This window comes from Carcharhinus amblyrhynchos, chromosome 21 (assembly GCF_965287045.1).
Source record: "Carcharhinus amblyrhynchos chromosome 21, sCarAmb.v2.hapA, whole genome shotgun sequence".
NCBI classification, from domain to species: domain Eukaryota; kingdom Metazoa; phylum Chordata; class Chondrichthyes; order Carcharhiniformes; family Carcharhinidae; genus Carcharhinus; species Carcharhinus amblyrhynchos.
The window spans coordinates 18,679,285-18,706,175 of NC_137344.1; the positions used below are offsets into that span (position 1 = coordinate 18,679,285).

A 26,891-nucleotide genomic window follows, 5' to 3' on the forward strand; every position below is an offset into this window, starting at 1 on the left:
GCTCGCTCTCCTTGTTTTAAAGGGCCCGGTCGCTGCAGAGAGAGCCTGCCTGGCCGTCCGGCAGCCGGCCCTCCCCTCCCCGGCCATGGCCGGCGTGTCCCAGCGGGAGGTCCGGAAAGCGGCTGATCGGCGGCAGAAGCGAGTGCTGGAGGAGCAGAGGGCCAGGATCAAACTGGTCAGGTTGACGGCGGCTTCGCCACCTGCTCGGGGTTCCGTCGCCCGGGGGGTGGGAGGGGGGAAGGAGAGAGAAAGAGCGGCTTCTTCAGCCGGGGCGGACTCGGGTTCCGCCCGCCTACCCCCCGAGACCGGATTCCAGGCCCCGGGACATGGGGGTGGTGTGTGTGTCATCCCGCTCCCTGGCGTTTTTATTCCCCCCCCCCACCCCCCCATCACCCTTCTCCAAGCCCAGTGTCGTCCATTTCACCCCCCCCCCCCGTGTCATCTTTCCTATCCCTCAGTTTGTCCCCTCCCATTTCCTTCCTTCCTCCCTCCATCGCCCCTCCTTCAACCCCTTCACCCCAGATGTCTATTGCCTGTCCCACCTCCCGCCCCAGAGAGAATTGCCCCCATGTCCACAGTAATTTCATTTTTACTCCCTCTTGAATCTTTGTTTCACTCCCTGGTGGTGTTATCTCCATGATATTGTTCCTCCCACCCTGTGTCATCTTCCCTATCCCTTGGTTTGTCCCCTCTCCTGTCACTTCAATTTCCACCCCTGCATCACCCTCTCCCTCCTTCAACCTCTTCACACCAGACGTCATTGCCCTCTACCACCTGGTCATCCCTCCCAATCCTATATAGTGTATTGCCCCTAACCTCCATTAGTAGTTTCATTTTTACCCCCCTTGAGTCTTAGTTTCACTCCCTGTTAGTGTCACCCCATGGTGTTGCCTCTTTCACCCCTCCAAACCAGTGTTGTCTGTTCTCCCCGCCCCTCCCCCGAGTCGTCTTCCCTACAATTTGTTTTGTTCCCTCCCCTGTCACTTGCATTACACCCCCTTACCCTCCCCCCCCCCTCCCCCCAACATTATAAGTATCTGGGTTGAAGGAGAAGCAATGGGAGGGCCACTGTGCCTCCTTGAACCCCTTCACCCCAGATATTTATTGCCCCCCCCACCCCTGCCCCAGATAGAGTATTGTCCCCACTCTCCTTGGTTGTTCCGTTTTATGGCCTCCGAAACAATCTTCGATCCCTCAAGAGAAGAAAGCAATTGCTGAATGCTTTTAATAAATATCCTGCCCAGTTCATTTCTTTGCCACAGTCATGTTGTTGATAGTGAAGTATTTTCTTTCTGTTGTGGGAGATGATTAACACGCATACAGAAGCTTTGTAACCAGAGTTAAAATTCCACGGTATGAGCTCGCTTGCAAAGTTTTGAGGGGCTTTGTAATTGATTGAATGAGTAGATGAAGAGTACAGAACAGATTTGTCTCAGTTTGATTTCCCATCTGTAGTGATCTGAGTGGGCTGGGGATAAATGCTGTGAATGGCTACGCTGTGCATTGCAGATGGGAGGAAACTGCTCCTGTTTACTGCTTTTTCTTAGTGTGCATGTGTGTATAGATAGAATCGGATTCAGTTGTTTGTAGTCTGCTTTCAGTGAAAGGAGTAGTGAAAGTTTTTAGGTTTTTAAAAAGAAAAACAAGCCAATTACTATGATCAAATGTCATACTATGTTGCAATGGTGGGAAAAATAGCTATATTCTCAACTATTCCCTGATCATCTGTGGTTGAGACTGTCCAAAAGATTAGTGTGACATTGTTTTCCACAACTAATCTTAAGAAAATTTAGTCATTACTTGTAGTGCAAATCTCTGTTAAACAGTACAGTTTAGCATAAATGTTCTTGGAAACAGTACAATGCCATTTTCTAAGAAATCAAATTGGTTTCCCTACAGATGGCATTTGAGGATTGCTTATAATGCAATAATTACACATATATAATTAATGCAATAGTATATCCAGTATTGAGTGTGAAGCATGTAACAGTTTGCTAGATAACATAGCTTATTTGGATGGACACTGACTCCATTGCCTGGGTAAAAATGCTATCAATAAATTAAATTAACTGTATTAATGTTAATACAATTTTAATGCGATGTGTATGTATTTGAAATCTGTCAAAACAGTATATTGCTCTTTTAATGAGATATTAAAATTCTTTCAACTTGATCAAAAATTAAACCTTCAACTTTCTCTACAGCACTAACCTGTATTCAGTAGCATGTGATGGCTGTGCCTTTGTATCTTATTTAAATTAGGTATTGTTTATCATGTCCATATACTCCATTGATAAGGTGTCATTACTAAGTGTCCCATGTTTTACTGGAAATTGTCAGAGATTACTGTCTTCAGTTTCAATGCCAAGCTCCTGGTGCATTGAATAGCTATTTATATTTTTACTGTCCAGGGAGATCACAAAGATGGAAAGGATAGTTATCAATAGGAATTTAGCAATGTGTAACGTGGGCACGTGAAAATACAACTATGAAAAACACTCAACTAGTTTTTGATATCTTCATCTGTGCACTAGTTTTAACAAACATGCAAGTTTGTAAACATGGATCAGTAGAACGATTGCATGGAGGAAAATACTTGGGGCTTATAAACCAGGAATGTGCCTGAAGGGAACAATTTGAATAGCACAGTGCATGACACATTTAAATTTGGTAGTTGTATAAGCAAAGTGACCTAATCCTATAAAAAGAGTATTGCTCAATACTGCATAGGTAAAATTATAAAATGAGTTGGTTCATCTTGTGTATTTTCAGTACAAGAATTAAAGCTGTTTTCAACTCCTGTTGGATGATGTTAAAATTGGAGCAGTAAATTAGTATTTTTTTTAACATTGAGATTTTTCATACAATTCTTCCACACATTAAACCGTAATAATTCAACTGTGGTTGTGATAAACTGCTGCTTCTTAACATTAAGACTTTGCCTGTTGAAATTAAAGTTTAAGTAACGCTCCCCACCCCAAGTAAACAATTGTAAAACTTGCCGACAAGTATCGTCGCTTGATTCACACTAGCTATCTATTTTCGTCCAATTTTTCTGCTCTTCCTACGTACTTTTAATGTTTCTTCTTCAAATATTTATATACTTGTAAGGAAGTTGGATAACTAATATCAACTGGTGATGATATGTTGCACGTCTTAATAGCCCATTTCTTCTAATCTCTCCTTAACTGAATCCCTTGCAGGTCTCCAAAATCCTACAGAAACCGGACCAACTACGAACAAAGGATGACCTCACTGTCCTCGCAGCATGTGTTGACACCGTGCAGGAGTTGCAAAAGCGAAAGCAGAAGACCGAGGCACGAAAAAGAAAACTTGAAGAAGTGGGTAATTTTTCCAGTGCAATATAGTTGACTCCTGAGCTTCCTTAATGGTCAGCTGTCAGTTATGTACAGCAACAGACTCAGTCAACAGAGGCTTAAATCAGAGAAACACCTCTTTAAAGAAACAAACTACTGAATTCTAATACTGAGTTGCTGTTATGACCAATTTCTACTGTTGGCTACAAGAAGAACTTGTATTCCTTTGGTGTCTTTCATGATGCCTTAATACTTTTTGAAATGTCACTATTGTAACGTAGGAAATATGACAGTCAATTTGCGCTTTGCAAAGTCTCCAAACAGCAATGTGATAATCACCAGATAATCTGTTTTAAAGATGTTGGTTGAGGTATAAATAGTAGCTACGACACCAGAGAAATCTCCATTGTTCTTTATGGAACAATTGCCAAGGGGTCTCTTACATCTGCTCAAGACAGCAAACAGAGCCCCAGTTTAGAACCTCACCTGAAAGATAGGTGCTTGACAATGCAGTACTGAGGGAGTGTTGCACTGAGTGCTAACCTAGATTATGTGCCCACGTCCCTGAATTGGGGCCTGAACGCATAACCTTATAACTTGGGTAAAAGAGCTATCAACTCTACCACAGCTGACACTTCTGTGTGGGTATAAGTTCCTTATTCTCATATGTTACCTTCAGCACTGAAGCAACTGTGAGATTTCTGTCATCCCTTGCCTGTACCATGTATTATTTGTTTGGTATGAAAACTGTTCTTTGGCTTATGCCAATTTATAAACCAGCACCCAGAAATTATAGATGTTTGCCTTTTTCCTCTGGCAAGTTCTGAAATCAGTCCTCATTTTCTTGATGACTTTGATCACTATTGGAAACTTGCATATGTAAAGAAATTACAGACACTAATCCAACTTTTATCATTGTAATGCAGCAAAATAGTGATTTGCTCACTTGGCTGTCTATTATATCCGCCTTGGCTAAGTGGTAGCACACTTTTTTCTGAATCAGGTCATGAGTTTATGCAGCAATTGAGGCTGTCACTTTTTTGGGTAAGACATTAAAGTGAGGTTTTGTATGCCACCTTGGATGGATGTAAACTGTCCCACAGCAATGTGCAAAGGAGATAAAATGAATTATGCAGATGCCTTGACTAATATTTACCCCTCAACCAACACAACCAGAAACAGATTAAATAACTGGGAAAAGCATAATGTAAGAACATAAGAAATAGGAGCATCCAGCCCCTTGAGCCTGCCCCGCCATTCAATAAGATCATGGCTGATCTGTCGTGGCTCAGTTCCACATTCCTGCCCTCTCCCCATAACCCTTAATCCCCTCTCTTATCAAAAACCCATCAATCCGCGTCTTAAAAATATTTAGCGAGGCAACCTCCATCACTTCAACGGGCAGAGAATTCCAGAGATTCACCACTCTTTGAGTGAAGAAGTTCCTCCTCAACTCCATTCTGAACCGCCCCCCCTTTATCTTGAGGCTGTGCCCCCTAGTCCTACTGTCCTTTCTGAGCAGGAAGAGTCTCTCCACCTCTATCCTATCCATCCCATTCATCATCATATATGTCTCAATGCTTTAATATGCTAGTGTGGAATGGATGTTAAATGTTTGTATGCTGTGAGATTTGATAGGTTTTCTTCTTATTAGGTTATAGATGAGCCTGAAGAACTAAGGAGAAAAATTAACCTGCTGGCAGCAGCTATTCAGGAAGCACAATACCCAGTGATCTATTCTGGTGCAGGGATCAGCACGGTAAGGCAGTACCATAACAAAGCCACAGAAATGAGAACTATAATTAGCAAATCACTAGAACATCAAACAACTTCTGCTTAGCTTGAAAGCATGTGCAGCAGACTATGAAACAGCAGTCGTAGCAATATTAGCTTGGCGAAATAAAAAAGTGTTACTAAAGGTGCTAACTAGATTTTCATAACATCAAATAGTGTGGTCCTCTCAACAGTCATAGGAAGCACCAGAGGGCAGTAACAACCTGTCTTTTCCTGAGTTGGATAGGACTAACGTAACACTTGATTCTATAGTGTTGAATGGAAATACCAAACATTACAAAACAGTTTAGTTTCTTTTTGTATTTATTTAGCTACTATCCCTAAATGGATCTAAACTATTCTGTTCAACTAGGCTATGTGCTTACAAATTCCATATTCTCCTCACTCTGAATTAAACAAAAAAATTTCTCCTATATTTTTGTTGGATTTATTAGTTACCATCTACGTCTGTTGGGAGGGGTGATGGGTGATCTCCCAGTACACTGGGAAATCAGGGAGCTTGTGCAATGGCTCCCCTACAGCTCAGCAGCTGGCTTCCCCGGCTGGTGAGAATTGGACCTTGGCTCTTTTTTTGCACTAAGCATCATAAGGTTGCATTTTCACTCTTGCCCAAAAAACGAGTCTGAAACTCTTTCTCGCTTGTTCGGCACTCAGAATTTTTTTCATAAAATTCCAGCCTGAGAATTTGAAGGAAGACTGATGTTTTGAGAAACCAAGGTCGGTAAAGTGATGAAGTTTTCAGAGTGCAGTGAAAAGGGCATCAGAATAGATTACTTACCATCAGTGGGTGCTTTCTGGGCAAGAGTGATGGTGCAGAGATGCCTGCTGACAACCCCACTAACTCTTTTCAATCACCCCCCAAACACTGATGGATACAATTAGGAAATAGCAAAGGATTTAGGGCTGTAGTGGGAGTTGAGTAAAGGTCATCTGGTAGTAGCCTTGAAGTGGCAGATTGTTTAAATGCAAGATCAGACAAGCATGTAGAGAGCAAAACTGTAAAGACATTAACACTGAGACTGCATAATTGAAGAAGTGTGTTGTTTGTGCAATGTTTGCTAATATTGTTACTCAATGTTATTTACTTCTCATTGTTAGAAAAATGACCTCTTTGAGGCCAAGACATGAAAACATAATGATTCCGGTCACAAGTTCCCAGAGATTTTGCTGATTAACCAAGGCAGGCTCAGAATGGCATGTAGCAACCAATGAATTAGGCAACAATCTTTTACTTTAAAATGTAGAGCACTAGATATATATCAGTTCAGACTGAAGGTACCTCTTGGCACTGATTTATTTGTCACATTCTGCGTGGTTATGAAGTGGAGAGCAGTTTTTCTGAGAACGTTGAAGAACAGGTGGCGTTGTGGACAAGCCTGTTAGTGTGTCCATTTATTTCATTTACGGTTCTTGATGTCCTTCGGAGAGAAGGTTTTGAAGCCATCATTATGAATGAAACAAGTGAAATGCAGGATGGTGACTCGTTTTTTACTTTACCTTTTTTCAAGTTGTATTTAAAAATGAAAATATTATGGTCTAAAACAAAATCAAGGACTAGAACATTTACAGTATATACTCCAGGCGTCTCAGTAAGGCTCCGTGCAACTAGAACAAGATCTCCTTACTCCTGTACTCAAATCCCCTTGCAATAACACACCATTTGTCTTCTTAATTGCTTGTTGCATGTTAGTGACTTAGGAACAAGGATATCCAGGTTTCTTTGGACATCAACACTTCCCAATCTCTCCCCATTTAAGAAATACTCTGCATTTGTTTTTCCTACCAAAGTGGATGACTTCACATTTTTTCACATTATATTCCCTCGACCATGCTCTTGCCCATTCATTTCGCCTGTCCGAATCCCCATGGAGTCGCTTTGCTTCTTAAAACAAATATAAATTAGTCCATTCAAAGTAAAATTATACACAACTTTTTGGCTTATTCTAATATTTGTGAAGCTTTAGCATCTGCCATAGTTGATGTTCACAGAGGATGTTGAGTTTGCAGTAATTCGCAGATCAGCTAGATAGTCAATATCTTTTTCCAAAGGTAGGAGAGTCTGAAACTAGAGGGCATAGGTTTAAGGTGAGGGCGGAGAGATACAAAAGTGCGCAGAGGGGCAATTTTTTCACAGAAGTTGATAAGTATCTGGAACAAGCTGCCAGAGGTGGTAGTAGAGGCAGGTGCAATTTTGTCTTTTAAGAATCATTCATAGTTACGTGGGCCCGATGAGTGTAGAGGAATATAGGCCAAATGTGGGCAATTGGGATTAGCTTAGGGGTTTTTAAAAAAAAAAAGGAGGCATGGGCAAGTTGGGCCAAAGGGCCTGTTTCATGCTGTAAACCTCTATGACTCCAATTTACCATGGTTGTTGCCTGCCCACTTGACGAGACTGATTATACTTCTAAAAGGAGAATTTTCTTTCACTACCAGTCATGTTTTAATGTATGTTTGTATGCTAGTTAGTTCTATCCTGTATATTTAATAAGCAATGCCAATTTCTTTGGGACAAACTATTATCAACACTTTAATGTAAAAATGTGTGTGATAACCATGCTCATCATATACAAGTTTTTATTATTCCACCTTTGCAAACATTTCTTTAGCTAGCTACCTAAGCCCTAAGTTCTGGAATTCTCTTCCTAAACCTCTGCATATTGATTTCTTTCTCCTCCTGCAAGATGCTCCTTAAAACCAGTTCCTTTTAAGGCATGCTTTTTGGTTACTTAGCTTGATACCTTCTTATGTGCCTTGATGTTAAATTCTGTGAAGTGTATTGGGACTTCTGCTGTGTTGAAGGTGCTATATAAATGCAAGTTATTATTCTATGTCTCTACTTTTTTTTACATTACATGTCAAGGTATTAAGACATTACCCTTGTTTACACTTTACGCAGGCTGCATCTATCCCAGATTACAGGGGTCCCAATGGGGTATGGACGTTATTGCAGAGTGGTAGGGAAGTGAGGTAAGAAAATTCATTTTTGAGTGAGTACACATATGATAGCTGTTATTTCTGAACTAAATCTGTTCCTTTTCTATGCTTGGTTAGAGTATGGAAGTATATTAAATAGTGAAATTAATGTTGTAGAGGACACCATAATTTTAGATTTAGCCTGAAGTACTGCTGCCTCACAGTGCCAGTGATCCAGGTTTGTGTCCCAGCTTGGGTCACTGTCTGTGGAGTTTGCGTGTCCCTGCCACGTCTGTATGGGTTTCCTCCGGGTGCTCCGGTTTTCTCCCACAGTCCGAAAGACATGCTGATTAGGTGCATTGCCAAGCTAAATTCTCCTTCCGTGTACCGAACAGGTGCTGGAGTGTTGCGATTCAGGGATTTTCACAGTAACTTCACTGTAATGTTAGTGTAGCCTGCTTATAACACTAATTAATAAAACTTAAAACTTTAAAAGTATAATTTAAATGTCCAGAAAATTAAGTCTTGTTTATGGTGACAGGTAGGAGCTGATTTAAACAAAAGCTCAGCCAGTTCAAAGATAAAATTATACCCAACCTTTTGGTTTACTCCAATCTTTGAAGTTTTAGTCTCTGCCACAATTGATGTTGCCAGGGGTATTGTTGAATTTGCAGTAATTTATCATGGCTGCTACCAGCCCTCCTGACAAGACCCATTATACATTTAAATACTTGCCAATACTAAATTAAACCAAAAATAATTTATTAACGTAAGCGCCAATGGACTTACTTGAAGGATGATCTGGCAGGAGTGAAAATTAGATTTCAACTTTCCAACCAGTTGTGCAGTAAATGCACTTACAATACAATACTCTTGCCCCTTACAAAATGTGACTTGTAGTACTTTTTGTTGATTTTAACAACATGAAAGTAGTAATTACTGTAAACTGTGATAGTGTAGAACTTTAAAAGGACATGGGTTGATGGACGGGTAGACAAATGGCAGATGAAATTTAATGCAGAAAAGTGTGAAGCCATTCATTTTGGTAGGAAGAATAAAGGGTACAATTCTTAAGAACAGAAGGACCTGGGGGAATATACATAGATCGTTGAAGGTGGCAGGGCAGGTTGAGAGAGCAATTAATAAAGCATAGAGCATCCTGAACTTCATGAACAGGGATACAAAGTACAAAAACAAGGGAGTTATGCTAAATGTGCGTAAAACACTGGGTTGGCCTCAGCTGGAGTATTGTGTCCAGTTCTGGGCATTACAGTTTAGTAAGGATGTCAAGGTATGATAGACCGTGTATTTAAAAAAAAATTCATGAGAATATTTCTAGGGACGAAGAGCTTCAGTTACATAGAAAGATTGGAGAGGTTGGGACTGTTTTCCTTGGAGTGGTTTTGATAAAGGTGTTGAAAGTCTTGAGGGGTCTGGACAGAGTTGAAAGGGAGAAACTGTTCCCACTGGTGGGTATCGGCTATGAGAACAGGGTGGAGAAACTTGATTTGTTCTCACTGGAACAATGGCGATTGAGGGCTGATTGAGAGACGTGGCTAGTCAAAGCTTTTTCCGAGAGTGAAAGAGTCAATTACTAGTGGGCACAGGTTTAAGGTATAGGGAGGGAAGGAAAGAGGGGGAGGGAAGGAGGTACGGAAAGAAAGGAAGGGGGGGAGGGAGGTACGATAGTGACATATAAGGGGTGTCTTAACAAATACATGAACAGGATGGGAATAAAGGGATTTGGCCCTGGAAGGGTAGGGGGTTTGTTAAATCGGGTAGCGTGACCAATGCAGGCTTAGAGCCGAAGGGCCTGTTCCTTTGCTGTAATTTTCTTTGTTCTTTGGTGGAAGGAATTGAAAACAGTGGAGACCAGTTTAAGCTAACTGCCAAAAGAAACAATGGCGACATGAAGGAAAAACATTTTGTCACAGTTAATGGTTAGGTCAGGAATGCATTGCTCAAGAATGTGAGGGAAATAAGGTTAATTGAGGTTTTCAAAAGGGGATTGAAGCATAACAGACATGATGGGCCAAATGGCCTTTTTTTTGCTATAATAGTTCTACGATTCAGGCATACTTATCCTGGTTATGTGTTTGTGTTTGTCTTTTGTTATAAAGCACAGCAGACCTCAGTGAGGCAGAGCCCACCCTGACTCACATGTGCATCACACAACTTTACAGAGAAAAACTGGTAAGAACTATGATTTTTATTCCATTGTATTTCAGCAACTGGTCCTTTAAACAGTTGGGGTAAATGTCGAATATAACAAGGAAGAAAGGAAATGTGTGCAGTATCAAGCCTTCCTGTAAAATAGAGCGAAAACATTCAATGAAGAAAGAATATCAATTCATGTATTTCAGGTAGGAGAGGACCATCATGGAATTATTGGAATGATACTCATAATTAGACCCACTGTGCATTGTTCAGCTATTTGAAAGAGCCATTCAGTTAGCCCCACTCCCTTATTTTTTTCCCCAGAACCCAGCAAGTTTTTTAAGTGTGAAAGTAATTATTGGATATTGTGTGCAGTTTTGATAGTCTTACCTGAGGAAGGATGTTCCTGTTGTGGAGGGAATGCAGAGGAGGTTTACCAGACTGATTCCTGGGATGAAAGCAAAATACTGTGGATGCTGGCATCTGAAAAAGAAAATGCTGGAACACCTCAGCAGGTCCGACAGCATCTGTGGAAAGAGGTTTGAGCCAATGTTTTGAATCTGTATGACCCTTCGGCAGAGCTAAGGGCAAAGAAAATCATAAGACATTTATACAATGAGGCTGGGGAAGGAGGGTGCTGTAATAGGACAAAGGGAATGAAGTAGGCTGAGAAAGGTGTTAAGTGTCCATTAAGTGAGCTGAACAGACTGTTAAGAGACTGCCTGAGGAATGCAGCAGTTCACTCTAGAAGGCTGTAAAGTGCCCAATCAGAAGATGAGGTGCTGTTCCTCCAGTTTGCATTGGGGTTTGCTAGAACATTGCAAAAGACCAAGGATGGACATGTGGACAGGAAAGCTGGGTGGTGTGTTGAAGTGGCAAGCAACAGGAAGGTCTGGGTCTTGCTTGCGAACGGACTGAAGGTGGTCTGCAAAGCAGTCACCCAGTCTGTGTTTGGTCTCTCCAACGTAGAATAGACTGTATTGGGAGCAGCAAATACAATAGACCAGATTGAAGGAGGTGCATGTGAAGCATTGCTTCACCTGAAAAGAATGTTCAAGCCCTGGGATGGTAAGCAGGGTGAAGGTAGATGGCTAGGTGTTGCACTTTCTACAATTGCATGGGAAGGTGCCATGGGCAGGGAAGTTGTGTTGGTTGTGATGGAAGAGTGGACCAGGGTGTCCCAGAGAGAATGGCCCTGAGGAATGTTGACAGAGGGAGTGAGGGGAAGATGTGATGAGTGGTGGCATCATGCTGGAGTTGGTAGAAATGCTGGAAGATGGTCCTTTGAGTGAGGAGGCTGGTGGGTGAAAAGTGAGTTCAAGGGGGATTCTGTCTTGGTTCTGGGAGGGTGGGGGAGTGGGGGGTGTGGGTGAGAGCAGTGGCCCAGATGATGGATCAGACGTAGATGAGAGTCCTGTCAACCATAGTGGGTGTAAAAACACGCTCAGTCCCCCACCTTCAGGGCAACTGCCGTATCCCTCAGGCAGTCCCTTTAACAATCTGTACCCTGTGCTGACATTCACATTTTGATCACTTAATGGACACTTCTAGCATCTTTCTCAGCCACCTTCATTATCATTTATGTTCCCTTTGTCTTGTTGCAGCCCCCCACCCTTCATAATATAAATCTCTTCTGATTTTCTTTCCTCTTAGCTATGACAGAGGGTCATTCAGACTCTCAATGTTGGCTTTATTTGCTCTCCTTAGATGCTGTCAGATCTGCTGAGATTTTTCAGCATTTTTCTACTTTTGATTCCTGGGATGGTAGGACTCTCATGAGGAAAGATTGAGTCAGTTTAGTTTGTACTTGCTGAACTTCAGAGGGATAGGAGGTGGGGGGAATCTCATTGAAACCTACAAAATTCTGACACTGGGAACATGCTTTTTGCATCTACAATGGTGGGGTGCCCAGAACCAAGGCTCATGGTCTGAGGATACAGGATAGACTGTTTAGGATAGAGATGAGGAGAAATTTCTTCATCCAGAAACTAGTCAGCCTGTGGAATTTGCTACCACAGAATGCAGTTGAGGTCTAAACATATGTTTTCACAAAGCAGTTAGATATAGCGCTTGAGGTGAAGAGAATCAAAAGATATGTGGGAAGGTGGGATCAGGCTTTTGAGTTGGATGATCGACCATGATCATAATGAATGGCAGAGCAGGCTTGAAGGGCTAAATGGCATCTTCCTACTTCTATTTTCTATGAATCTTCCATCATCCATTCAGGCAGTGCACTCTGCATCAGAACAACCCACTGCGTAGAAAAATGTTTCTGCAAATCGCCTCTGGTTCTTTTGCCAGTCATCCTAAATCTGTGTTCTTTGGTTACTGACACTTTTGCAATAGGAAATAGTTTCTCTTGATTTACTCCATCATCCACCATCAAATATCCTGCTAACTTTCTCTGGTTTTAGAAAACAACTCTAGTTTCTCTCACTTCTCCTCGTAACTGATGTCTTTAATCGCTGGTATAATTCTAGTAATTCTCCTCTAAGCCCCTTCAAGTAGCTGTGCTCAGAATTGGCCAATAATTCATTTGATTACTTCAGCAATGCCAGGCATCTTGGTTCATGCACCTCCTTTAAAATTGTACCATTTAGTTTCTTCTTGCTCATTTTGTTGTTCAGTCATGAGGTTTGGCCACTGTTGACAAAGCCAGCATTTTTTTTTGTCCATCACCGAAAGCCCTTGAGAAAGTGGCGATGAACCACCTTGACAACTGAATGGTTTGCTCAGCCATTTCAGAAGAGAAAACTAAACTACATTGCTGTCTGTTGACACAGGCCAGACAAGGGAAGGATAGCAAGCTTCCATCCCTAAAGGACATCAATGAACCAGATAGGTTTTTCCATCAACCTGGCAATTGCATGGTCGTTATTACTGATGTTAACTTTTAAATTCCAGATTAACTAACTGAATTTAAATTTTTTAGTTGCTTGGGATTTGAAATCATTAGTCCTCGCTTCAGTTCAGTAGCATAACCTCTGTGCTGCCATTCACAGTGCCTCTCCTCCAACTTCCTAACAAAAGGAATCACTCAATGTATCTGTGTTAAATTTCATCTGCTATCTGTCTGCCTATCTCATCGGTTGCTATCATCCTCATGTTACATTTTCTAATTTTGTGCCTTTGAAACTTTACCCAAGCCCAAGTCATTGTGTCCAAAAGAAGAGTGATGCAGACAATGACCCTTAGGGGGACCCACTGCATAATACCTCCCAGTTTCAAAAAAATAACCATTCATGGCCACTCACTGTTTCTGATGCTAGACAACTTCATATCCTCACAGCCAATGCCCCTTGAAGGCTAGGGTCATTAAAAGGTTTATTATGTGGTACTTTGTTTAAAAACATTTTGAAAATCTATTTGCACAGCATCAACCTCTCCAGTATGATATCATCAAAGAAACTCAATCAAATTAGTCAAGTGTTTGTATATCTTGCCTGCTCAGCCATTTTCTCCTTTCTTTAATGCAGGACGGATGTCCAAACTATAAGCCTGTGGTCGACGTGCAGCCCACATGCTCTTGACAATCCAGCCCTGGGCCCAGTCAACTCAGTGAAATGCACACTTGTTACTCATCGACCTGCCTCATGTCTGTAGGCCTAGAGGTTTCAGAAAGAACTGTTGTTGCTTTATTCAAAATCAAAACACCAAAATGTGTTAGTGTCAGCAGATCGACATTAAGTACAATTAAACAGGACTGAAGAATTCAGCTTCAAAAGTGTATTCTCTGATTTCCCCATGAAATATCCACTGCCCACACAGAAAAACACTTGGGGGAAGCTGTTCTCTAAAATATTTGCAAATTGCTTTAATAACCAAGGATCGTTTTAGGTGTCAAGAAAAAGACACGATCTTCTCTAAAATTAAGAGGTCAATCTTTTATTGACACGTGTTGAACATGTCAGTTGGTTTTAATTCCTTCACCATGGAAAATCCTTATCATTTGTGTTCAGAGACAACTCTGGATGAAATTAAAACACCACAATTAATATTCCCTTGCACCCATGGAAAACTTCCTTACCAACAGAGGAGAATAAGCAAACAACCTGAGATTTAACTGAACAGAAAGCAAATGCACTAACATTTGTTATGCTGCATGCCAAGAATATAAAATCATCAGATACCCATGAGCCAAGGTTAACACTGAAATATGAATTAGGCAATGAAAAAAGACACCTTTCTGTCCGATAACTAGTGGCAAATGATGACAAAAACGATCCGATTGTTCTAGAAAGCAGCAGTTGTTAAGCAATTGAACCCATAACTATAAAGATTAGTGCAGTGTAAAGTAATGCCCCCTTATAGCATGATGTAACTACAGGTTTCTGCATCATTGCCCCATTAGTCCTTATTCAGTAGCTTAAGAATTAAATTCTTGATCACTGTTGGTTCATAGTTTATATTGGTATGATCTATTGTACCTTTCAATATGTTTCATTTTATTTCAGTAAAGATCAGATTATTATATTGGGGGGACGCAGTGGTTAGCACTGCTGCCTCACAATGCCAGGTATCCAGGTTCAATTCTGGCTTCAGGCGACTGCGGAATTTGCATATTGTCCCCATGTCTGCATGGGTTTCCACCAGGTGCTCCAGTTTTCTCCTACAATCTAAAGATTTGCAGGTTAGGTTGATTAGCCATGCTAAAATTGCTGCTCAGTGTTAGGGTGATTAGCAGGATAAATATGTGTGGTTGCAGGGATGAGGCATGGATGGAATTGTTGATGCAGGCCCAATGGCCACCTCTGGTACTGTAGGGATTCTATGATATCCAATTAATTTGAAGGATGCATTTTAAACTGTCCTGAGTACAATACTCTCCCTCTCACAGGATAAAATCATTACATAATGCCAAAAGTTTCCAAAGAAGTAATCATGCTTTAAATTTATATATTTTTACTAATTTAATTCTTTTGCTGTTTTATATTTTCTGAGACACTGGTTGTTAGAATCATAGAATCCTATAGTGCTGGAGGAGGCCATTCGGCCCATTGAATCAGCATCAACCACAATTCCACTAGGCCCTATCCACATAACCCCATGCATTTACCCTGCTAGTCCCCTGACACCTAAGGGGTAATTTAGCATAGCTAATCCACCTATCCCGAACATCCTGGACTGTGGGAGGAAACCCGAGCATCTGGAGGAAGTCCACACAGACATGGGGAGAATGTGCAAACTCCACACAGGCAGTGAATCGAGCTAGGATTCGAACCCAGGATCCTGACACTGAGGTAGTAGTCTAACCACTGTGCTGCCCTTTTTTTTTCAGTTTGTTGAAAACTGACTATCCTTGGGATGTAGCAAATTAAAAGTATAAACTGCAAAACTAGCATACTTTTTTTTTTGAAGCAAGAGACGTATTATAAAATAACAGCTCAGTCTTCGCCATCCTCCATCTCCATACTGGGGAAGTCATGAACCAGCAGAGAAAAAGTTGAGGTGGAATGTATCCTTACTTGAATCAACTGGTTAGATCCTTTTTTTTTACAGAATGATTTGTGAACATTATACTCTTTATTAAAATATGAAAAATTCAGATTAGTATTTGACTTTATGCCTTTCACAGGCTTTCGTAACTAGATCGGAATGCAGTGAGTTCAAAAACTCAGCTTGACAAATATCCTGGTTATATATTCCTCCTAGGTGCAACATGTGGTGTCTCAGAATTGTGATGGATTACATTTACGTAGCAGTTTACCTAGGAAGGCACTTTCAGAACTGCATGGAAATATGTATATAGAGGTAAGGTAACAGAAACTGTATACAATTTAAACATGTAATAATCATATTGTTTCATTATTTGAATATCAGGATAGAGCCCATAATTTATGTGAAGTATTTTTGTATAATTGGTCTGTTTTCAGCCCCTAGAAAATAGTTTCTGATGCCAGACATTAATTATTTCAATTTCTGGGTGCAATGTTAAATGTTTCCTATTACAGTTTTTAAAAAGAGCAACGACAATGTGTTTGGAATTTTCTTTAATCAAATTTCTCCATCTCCTGAAAGTATTTGCTCCATTCATATGATAATAGCCACTTGGCAAGTTGCTGTAAGATGAACTGTAACTATACATGCCAGTTAGGAGTCAAAGTGGACAAAGGGAAAACATTTGGTGGAATTTATTTTCCATAATGTATCCTCAGCCAGTGTCCGTATAAGTGTACTTCCAGTGTGCTTTTTGAATGGTGGTCAGGGTTGATTTCCTCCTTCATAACAGAGCAGTGAAGCCAGTGTTAGTCCTTTGATTGTGACTGAGATTAACTAATATAGCAAATTGAGATTGAATGAAGGAACTTTCTGGTCCATATGCTTCAGCTATTTATCAAAATTCTACTCTGCAAGAGTTCAAAATACTGTTTTCCCCAGTTTTTATTTCCTCTTTCTTAGAGGAAGTTTGAAGCAGGAATGTCCTGGACACATTTCAAAGGACAATACAACAAGAGGTTCTTAACCCTGAATTGTGGAATTGACTTGAGTTAAGTACAGTTTCAAACATCAAGGATTTTTCACGTCATTAGACACAGACTGAAAAGGCTGCAGTTCTTCGGGAGTGAAAACTACGACTTTTTGAGGCCTTCAAAATTATGAAGGGATTTAATGAAGTGAGTGTGGACAAAAGTTCCCTCTTGTGGGTGAATTCAGAACAAAGAATTATAAATGTTTGATAGCCGGATCAAATACAGAATCTCTTTGCACAGAGGGTGACAATAATGCCGAACTGCTACAAAGAGTGGTTGAAGCCAACAGCTTCACAATACCGTAACACGTTTAAAGTGAGGCTTAATTAATTCATAAAGGAGAAAGGAAAAGAGGGATATTGGATGCAAGGTATGAGGTGACTCATCTGCTCAGTTTAGACAATTGGGCTGAATGGCTGTTACTATGCTGGAAATTCTAGGTACTAGAAATACTCGTTTTTGATTGTCAAAGTAAAAAGTTACAATTACAAAAATGTTATAACTGTAGTGGTTCAGTTGACCAAAAAGGCAATGTTTCAACACAATTCACTGTGAAATGATGGAATCGCATGTGATGAGCTGTAAATTTCAGCCTGGTACTGCTACTGTGAGCGGTTTCCAAGTGAGGCTCAGTACCTTCCCACACTATCGGCCCTTCTCTGAATTAGTGACTGGGTTGTTTTTAAGAGTGTTAGTGTTCTATAGCATTAAAATGAGCTCTCAACTTCTCCATTTGTACAAATTATTTCTCTCCGACTTCACTACTGGCCAATATGCTGACCGGTATTGGTCATTAATTAATAGTTAATTACTGCCAGCATTTCACTTCATTATGGTGATGTGATTTTTGCAGGTTTGCACATATTGCTCTCCTAATCGAGAATACATTCGTCTGTTTGATGTCACTGAGCGCACATCGCTACACCGACACAATACTGGAAGAAAGTGCCACAAGTGTGGTGGGGAGCTGCGAGACACAATTGTGCACTTTGGGGAAAAGGGAACACTGGAGCAACCACTGAACTGGAAAGGAGCAGCTGAGGCAGCCAAGAAAGCTGATGTTATCATTTGCCTTGGTTCCAGTTTAAAGGTTAAGCATTGTTTTCCAGAAACTTCCTTTGTCATTTCGGATACTGTATGGACTTTGGTTGCTTTTGAAATATCATGCCACACCCCATTGTACATTTTGTGTGAATAAGAATTTCTAGCAATTTCTTGTGTTGTTTGGCCATAAAAATAATGAATCAGGAACTATGGAATCCACAGTAATCTTCCTTTTAATTCAAAATTATTAATCTTTTAAAAATGTTAATAAATGGAGAAATGACAGTAAACTGTTTAGCCCTTTGAGAGCAGCAACTCTCATAATTCTTAAATCTAAAGACTAAGAAGCAATATCCTGTATGGTCATAGTAATGTACAAAACGTTAAAAACAAACTTAAGATGTCTTATTTTGTATTAGTGCAGAACTATTATTACTGATACAACTTTTTTTTTGCACTCTTACAAGTGTGCAATATCATTGCCAAAGATTGCAATGTTTTCTAACTTTTGCCCTCACTTTTGGCACCAACCATTTCCTAATTGGAGGCAGATTCAAGCATTCCACTTCAACAGTATGTGAATCTAAGAATAGTACCATATACCACCTTTTCATTTTCTATACTGACCATCTGTGATCTCTGGCATTCACTTGTGGAATCTGTAAGCATCCAAACCATCTCAGTGAAGGCAGTATCAAACATCAGGTTCAATAGGCTTCAACATTTGGAGAGCAAGTACATTGGGTGTTCACCAGGCATATTTGGATTTTGGCAGATTGTGCCATTTCGAAGGGGGCGGGGGGGGGTGGCACAGTGATTAACACTACTGCCTGACAGCACCAGGGGCCCCGGTTCAATTCCTGGCTTGGGTCACTGTGTGGAGTTTGCACATTCTCCTAGTTTCCTTCCATGTTCCAAAGATGTGCAGGTTAGGTGAACTGGCCACATTAAATTCTCCCTCGGCGTACCTGAACAGGAGTCGGCATTTGGTGACTAAGGGATTTTCACAGTAACTTCATTTCAGTGTGAATGTATGCCTATTAATGACTAACAAATAAGTTTTAACTTCAGCTTTAAGTTGCTGACCCATAGTTGTTGAAACCGCCTCTTATGTAAATATCTTCATATTTCTATTTGCTTCCAATTTAAATTATTCTATCTGAATTCTTAAAATATGAGCAAGCTCCGTAAAATAATTATCATCTAAAATAACACTTTTCTTATAGGTTCTTAAGAAGTATGCATGTCTTTGGTGCATGAGCAGGGTACCTCACAAAAGGCCAAAACTGTACATAGTAAATCTACAGGTAGGAACCAGTTTTTTCTTTATTCGTTCTTGTGATGTGGTTGTCACTGAATAAAGGAGTTTGAGTCGATTACGTTGGTGTGGGACTTGCTCCATAGTAGATCAAACTGGATAAGGAGAGCAGCTTTATTTCCCTACAAAAGGGCAGTAGCAAACCAAAGCTTTGAAGAATTTTTGCTTACTGAAACCAGCTTTTTATTTTCAGACTTTATTAAAATGGAATTTAAATCCTCTATTGTGGTGGGAAATGAACTGGCATTTTCTTGTTTTTATTATTAATTGAGAACCCTGGATTATTTATCCAGTAACACACAACCACGTACCACATCCTACAATAACGCAGAAGCAATGTACTGCAGATAGTGGAAATCTGAAATGCCTTTCATTGGAACCCAAGAAAGATCGTAGACTTGAATTGTTAAACCTGCCTGTCTCTCTCCAAATGCTGTTAAATCTTGCTGAATATTTAATATTTTGTTTATATTAGGCTCCATGTATTAGGATGTATTATCTCCCTTTTGTCCCTTTGAGTTTAAAAGTGATTTTGGAGTTTGGTTTTTCAAAAACATGTTTATGTGATGATGGCTTTATGTTTTAAGATTGGTTTCAATGCCCAGAGTGGATTGGATGATATGTAACTTTGCTGCCCTGCTATATTCTGAAGTGAATTTCAAATTGCACAGCTCTGTTAAGTCTATTTACTGGTGTTACAAGTAGGCTTACATGAACACCGCAATGAAGTTACTGTGAAATTCCCTAGTTGCCACACTCCAGTGCCTGTTTGGCCAATGCACCTAACCAGCATATCTTTAGATTATGGGAGGAAACTGGAGCACTCAGAGGAAACCCACGCAGACATGGGGAGATTGCAAACTCCACACAGACACTGACCAAAGTCAGGAATTGAACCCGAGTCCCTGGCACTGTGAGGCAGCAGTGTTAACCACTGTGCTGTGTTTGCACAGTGGTTGGCACTGCTGCCTCAGCACCAGGGACCCAGGTTCAATTCCTGGCTTAGGTCACTATCTGTGCAAACTTTGCACGGATAGTGACATTCTCCCCATGTCTGCGTGGATATCCTCGCAAAGTCCAAAGATGTGCTGGTTAGGTGGATTGGCCATGCTCAATTCTCCCTCAGTGTACCCAAACAGACACTAGACTGTGGCGACTTGGGAATTGTCACTGTAACTTCATTGAGTGTTAAGGTAAGCCTACTTGTGACACGAATAAATAAATCATGCTGGATGATAGGAGTGGCGGGGGGGTGGGGAGGTGGTGGTGGTGGTGGTGGTAAAAGCAAAATGCTGTGGATTCTGGAAATCTGTAATCAAAGTGCTGGAAAACCCAGCAGGTCTGACAATGTCTGTGGAGAGATCACAAAGTTAATATTTTATCTGTATGACTTCAGATCAAGAATGGAAGCCTAGAGATTATGATGCAGTGACCACAATTTGTTAATGGTAACAGCATTTAAATGTAATCAAAATGAAATTTGCAGGTGTAAAAATGAACAAGATTGGATTCGAGCATGGATATATTTCTGCTGCTTAAAGCTACAATGCTTAATCTATAAAAAGGCAGATCGGTCACACCTTTAACATTTGACTTCTTGTGCGCCACTATGTGAACTCCAGTTATTCAAACTCCAGCACCATGACTAGATGAAAAGCTACCTGTTAATTTCCATTAGCTTGCATCTCAATGGCTCAATTTCCAAACTATAACATCTTTTCAGGGTTCTGCTCATTTCTAGCTTTGAAATCTTTTCAGATCCTGTGCCAAAGTCTGCACTCCCCATTCTTTCAACTTTGGTCCAATGTGCATTCCCCTCACCTTCTACTCTCTTTGGGGACAAGACCTGTCGCCATCCCCTACCCTACTTACTCCATCCACCACGTCCTCATGATCCAAAGCACTCTTCTAAAACTTTGTCTTGCTCCATTTCTCCCCTATCAAACGGGTGGCAGAGTGGTCAGTGTTGCTGCCTCTGTGCCAGGGATCTGAGTTGATTCCCAGCTTGGATCACTCTGTGCAGAGTCTACATGTTCTCCCCATGTCTGTGTGGGTTTCCTCTGGGTGCTCTGATTTCCTCCCACAGTCTTAAAGACATGCTGGTTAGGTGCATTGGCCATACTAAATTTTCCTTCAGTGTACTCGAACAGGCCCAGAGTGTGGCAACTAGGGGATTTTCACAGTAATTTCATTGCAGTGTTGATGTATTTGTGACATCAATAAATTAACTTTTGCTATCTATTGTTTCCCAAGATTTCTTTCCTGTTTTATTCTGCCGAAGAATTTCTCAGCAAGTTGGGACTTTTTTTGACTTGAAAGACAGTGAATTGGTGTAAATTGTAATTTGTTACTCCCTTCTCTGCAGTGGACACCAAAGGATGATGTAGCTACACTGAAGATCCATGCAAAATGCGATGATGTCATGCAACTGCTATTGGAAGAACTTCATCTTGACATTCCACACTATGACAGGTATAGGAAGCAGTGGTGTACTGGTATTGTCATTAGATGAGTAATCCATAGACCCAGGGTAATGCTCTGGGGATCTGGGTTCAAATCCTGCAGTGGTTGGTGAAATTTGAATTAAATCTAATGCGACCATGAAATCATTATTAACTGTGAAAATCCATTTGGTTCCTTATCTTTCTGATAGACAAGGGAATTAAGGGTTATGGGGAGAAAGTGGAACTGATCCATTTCAGATCAGCCATGATCTTATTGAATGGTGGGGCAGGCTCGAAGGGCCAGATGGCCTACTCCTGCTCCTATTTCTTATGTTCACTAATGTCCTTTTGGGAACAAAATCTGCTGTCCTTGTCTGGTCTGGTCTGGTCTGGCCTAGATGTGACCCCCAAATCCACAGCAATGTGGTTACTCTTAATGCCCTCTGAAGTAAGTGGCCTAGTAAGCTACTCAGTTCGAGAGCAATTCAGGATGGCCAACAAATGCTGACCCAGCCGGCGATGCCCACATCCCATGAATGAATTTTTACAAAGGATCGGAATTTCATTTTGCTGCTTCCCCACGTCCTCCAACCCTCCTTTAAACCACTTTCTCTGTATAAAATCTTCCACACATACAATCTGTGCTGTTGGCTGTTTTAAACCTATTCATGATATTGCCTCTTCCCAATTTTATGACCTTGAGTTTTACACCCCCGTCTGCCATCCTATTTTGTCTTACCAGTCATGGCCATGCATGTCAGCCATTTAGATCACTTGAGTAAGGGTGTGGGGGAGAATGGTGGCCACATTTCTATTTTCTTTTCCCTCAAAGGCTCTAAGAGAAATTTCAGAAAGATAAAGTTTAGCGCAATGTTAAATGTGAATTTCAAAATAAAGTTGAAGTTTAAAGAAAATAAATTGCTGAGCAAAAATGAAACAATGTCAGAGGCAATAGATTGATTATTTAAAAAATAATTTATATAAGTTGACGTGAGTGTGAGGGGCACAGAGTCTATTTTGGCTCACTTGCAAGCTCTTGCTTCTCATTCACTCACTCCCTCCCCTTCAGTCATTGTGAGTGGCTGTGATTATGTGTGGGAGTGAGTGGGAATGCTGATACTACAAGTGAGCCAGACAAACACACACTTCCTGTACTCACTGACACACTCCCACATTCACTCACACTCTCCATCTCTTATCCTCTCCCTCCCACATTCACTCACTGACTTCCACACACCCCTGGGCAGTGAATCTCTTCATCCTTACCATGCACATCCACACCTGTACAATCACATACAAGTCTCTCTCTTTCCCAAGTGGCACACCCTGGCCGTGAGTTGCACAAGTGTGTGCGCATCTGGCTGAGGTGCACTAACAGTGTAGTCTGGGAAAACATTTACATTCCCTGACACCCCGTTGAGCTATCTTGGAGCAGGTGCTGTCTTTTTTGTTGAGTATTTCCAGAATTTTTTTTTGTTTTTTGACTTTTTGTTGGTGAATTATAGTTGCTGAGAATAGATTACAAAATCTATATCCTTCTCTAACTTTTACTGTGATGCCTGATTCTCGTCAAGGTCCAAAGACCCTATTTTCAGCCTAGCTACTCAGCTGAGACCAGGTGAAGAAGACAGTCATAGTCGTAAACTACTAAGCAAGGACAGTTCAGGAGGTGCTGGTTCCGCTGTCTCCGGAGGTTGGTATGGAAAAGGTTGTGCGAAAGGTAGAAGAAAGAAGAAAATCTAAACTGGGAATGCTGATTGTCATTGTTTACATTTTTCTAATTTTAATTTTTCCTCCTTCCCCATGTAAACCCCCATCGCCCTGGGGAAGGAGCAGAGCTAATGGCAAATTTCTGCAAAGCCTGATGCCAATACTGCATAATGCTGTTTGTGTCAGCTTGTGTGCTGGCTGCATGACCAGGAGTTACCATTTTGCATATTAGATTGTGATTTGAACTAGTATTGTTAGTCCAAGTCCTCAGGGTACCATAATGTTAACTGGACCACTAAAATTCAAACATTTGAAACTTTGAGCTACCTGGTTTAAAATCATGTGACATTAGAAATTTGGCCACTAAATGCTCTGTGAGGCATGGCAAGTCTCTGAGATGAGTAGTTTTTTTAAATTGGGAAGAGGGTAAAGATTTTGGCCAAAAGGCATTGTCAGGCAGCTAATTATTATTGAATCAACTCACTACCAGCTTAAAAAATCTTCCTAGTGCACTCCTTATTTGTTGAAAGGTGAAGCAACGTATCAGATTTTCTGCTGAGAAGTTAAGTTTTTCAAAGTACATGTAGGGATGCTTTTATTGCTGGATAATGCAACCAACCCCTGGGTTCGGGGAAATGGGAACACAAGACAAGAACAGACAATTACTGCCCATTTTCCATTCACTGGGTCCTTAAAAATGACCCCCATTCAATGCCCTGTAGAAAGTGCTGGCAACAAGTGTGGAGCCAATGAGGCTCCAAATTTTCCGATGCACACCATTCAAACTGTGCTGAAGAGCCAACATATGCCAGTAGAAATTTTGGATCCATTTCTGTAACTTTTCTTTTTATAAAGCAGATCATTTGACTCATTCTGTCACCAAACTTGACTTCCAGTTAAATCAGTTTCAGTTCCAGTAATGTTAAAAATGTGCTGAAATAGTTTTTGTAAGTGCATTTGTTTGTGCCAAATTTCGATGATATTTAGGTTTCAATTTTGACTGCAGCCGCTTTCCATCAAAAGTAATGGCATCAAAGCCAATAAAGCAGCAAGCCTGTTTGTAGCTCTGGTGGTGCTCCGAAGTTTTAACTTAAATTTTGAAAATGTTAACAGAAGCCACAGAAGAAAATAAAGCTTTTGAGTATATTTTGCACTAGGAAATATTCAATTTACAATGCCATTTGTATGTCTTTGTTTACTTATTGCATATTTGGACTACTTCTTGAAGAATTTTTTGAAACCACTTCTTGTACACAGGGACTTTTCTAATAATTGGTTGCTTTTTTAGATTTACTACTCTTGCTCATTGTTGGAAGCCTCTAATGTGTTGTTTTACACTGCAATGTTGTAAGCTAGGCTACTGATGGATTGATCCTGAAACAATCCCACAGTTATCTATACACATAACTACTACTAGTCAGGGACACCGCCTTACCTAAATGTTTTTTCTCAGCAGTTTCCCAAAATTACTGAAATCCACTCTGTAAATAATATGGATTATACATACTGCAACATGAGCTCCACCTACTCATCAGCAAAATTTTATAGTAATGTAGATAACTACCTATGGGGCTAGGGGGGTGGATAATCCTTATACAAATGTTTGAAAATGTTACAGTTTTGCAATTTTCTGATACTGGAGCATTTTTCTAAATGTGAAAAACGAGCTCTTTAAGGGCAAGACCAGAATGCAAAGAGACTGGTAGGTACTGTGAAAGTCCTAGTATATATCCTAGAGTCTGCCTGAGAGTTTGCCTGGAGACTAATGTCATTAGAACATTAACTTAGTTTGTTCCCAAATGACTTTTCCTTCTAGCCCTACCATGCCATGGTCTTCCATTGGATTGGTCTGTGACTATGCTTGGCAGAGCATGCAATGGTTTGCTGTTGGCTTCTGCAGTCTGGCTGACTAGGAAACTCACTCTGCCACCTGCCATCATACATATCTAAAGGATGTACAAGCTGATAATCAACCTCTCGCCATGTTATAAATGCACCTTCTATGACCATCAAGTCCTAAAGTGAGACTTAAACCCATAACTTTGGCTCGGAGATAGGGATGCTACCACTGCTCCACAAGATTTCCTTTGTTCTAAATCTCAGAATGGGAGGAAAAAGTGTTTTGGGATCAATCTATTAGACTTGAGACAACACTGAATGTTGTGGCTTGTTTTTAATACAACTTAAATCAGTTTTAACACCAAAACCATGTGAAGACACATAAAAACGGGTATTTTTTTAAAGTTGTAAAATATATTGCATGTTCATATCCTGACATTTAATGAATGAATTGAGTTAGTATTTTGAAAATAAATGAATGGATTAAATAGTAAAACAAAAGCAAAATACTGGAAATCTGAAATAAAAGCAGTGGATTCACTGAAAATGTCTTGACAGTGGGTTGGTGGGTGGATTGAGTGGCAGATTCCAGGCTGTGAATGAGTGGGAGTATGTATATTTTGTTAAAAGATGCTGCTGTTTTTATCTGATGGAGCCTGAGGTTTTTTTTGTTTGAAAATGTTAGGCGTTCTGCAGTTCCTACACTCATTCTTGCATCTAATAATGCTGAGCGAATTAAGTCCAGAGATGGCTTATCAGGGTCAAAATTTAAACAAAAAAATTTGACATTTGTGAGCACAGGGCTTAGACTGACTTGTAATAGTTTTTTTCAAGTCTTATGCCTTCTTTCAAGTATTCTTGATGTTTTGTATTGTGTAATGTAAACACGAAAATTGTTCAGCTTTCCAGCAACGTCAGCCTACACTTTTAAACATGTTTTAAAAAGTGAAATTCAAACATGGTTGTAAATTTAACACCTGGGTTGTTCTCTACTTGTGTGTCGATGGCCATGTGATTGTCACATGTGTAACGCTTGCAAGGGTTTTTTGTGTGCTGTCTCTCTATGGTGTCCCAGTGTCACATAATGGCATTTCATGTTGCAGCATTAAGAAATCCTCTTCATATTACTGGAAGACAAATGAGCATATAATTGTTGAACCACTAGTATAGAACAACCCATCTGTGGTTGCACTTTATTTGGTACAAGTTGTCAATCATATTACAACAACTGTAATTAATTATTTTTAAAATAAACAGTCCTAAAAGGAAAGCCTGCATTCTTCTGGTTCAGTGTAAATTGGTTATGTAGTCACTAAAGAAAATCTATCTAAGCTGCCTGATATGTATGCCACTTTGTGTAATGATGTGAATCTTTTTCCAGTGATGCTGCTTAGATAGTGATTTATTGATGTTGAGTTTCTTGATGGATTCCTAACGTTTGCCTTGCTTTAGTTTCTCTTCTCCTGATTTAACCAATGATGCTTGGCTTTTAAACTAGCTAGAAAGAGGTCAATAAATTGACCTGTGTGTTCACATGAGACCGTGATGTAGAACCACAGACAATACAATGGCGGAAATACAAAATTATTCAAAAGATAATTATAGGAAAATGTTCTCCTATTGTGAAATTTTGAGTAGCTTGTAAGTGATGAAACAAAATACACCGGGGTATAAAGAATATAGAATGAGAAATGGCCATTTGGTTCATTAAGCTTGCTGCTCCCAAAGTGAACTCTGATTTCTGAAGGATTGATCTTTCAAAGAAGTTACCCCGAGGAGATCAAAAACAAAGAAAAATGCCTCAACTGCATTTCCCCCAGTGTGTCCTGATCGCAAAAAGTAGCTATGATGTGGAGATGCTGGTGTTGGACTGGGGTAAGCATAG

The 26,891-nt window shown here is 40.4% G+C and overlaps 1 protein-coding gene across 1 annotated transcript; it reads left to right on the top strand.

Moving 5' to 3' along the window:
• On the top strand, nt 1–26,283 carry sirt7 (sirtuin 7). Its single transcript, XM_080209550.1, has 10 exons — nt 1–175; nt 3,204–3,341; nt 4,972–5,076; nt 8,008–8,078; nt 10,145–10,217; nt 15,834–15,932; nt 17,505–17,741; nt 18,922–19,002; nt 21,379–21,485; nt 23,032–26,283. The coding sequence occupies exons 1-10, from the start codon at nt 86–88 to the stop codon at nt 23,198–23,200; spliced, it is 1,170 nt and encodes a 389-aa protein (XP_080065676.1). The 5' UTR covers nt 1–85; the 3' UTR covers nt 23,201–26,283.
• Nucleotides 26,284–26,891: the final 608 nt, after the last annotated feature.

What these genes read in the sequence shown, in the direction of transcription:
- sirt7 (XM_080209550.1), top strand. Translation starts at nt 86, where the DNA reads ATGGCCGGCGTGTCCCAGCGGGAGGTCCGGAAAGCGGCTGATCGGCGG. An exon ending in GCCTTGGTTCCAGTTTAAAG is followed by an intron (nt 17,742 to 18,921) that starts GTTAAGCATTGT and finishes CTTTTCTTATAG; the next exon opens with GTTCTTAAGAAGTATGCATG. An exon ending in TGTACATAGTAAATCTACAG is followed by an intron (nt 19,003 to 21,378) that starts GTAGGAACCAGT and finishes CCTTCTCTGCAG; the next exon opens with TGGACACCAAAGGATGATGT.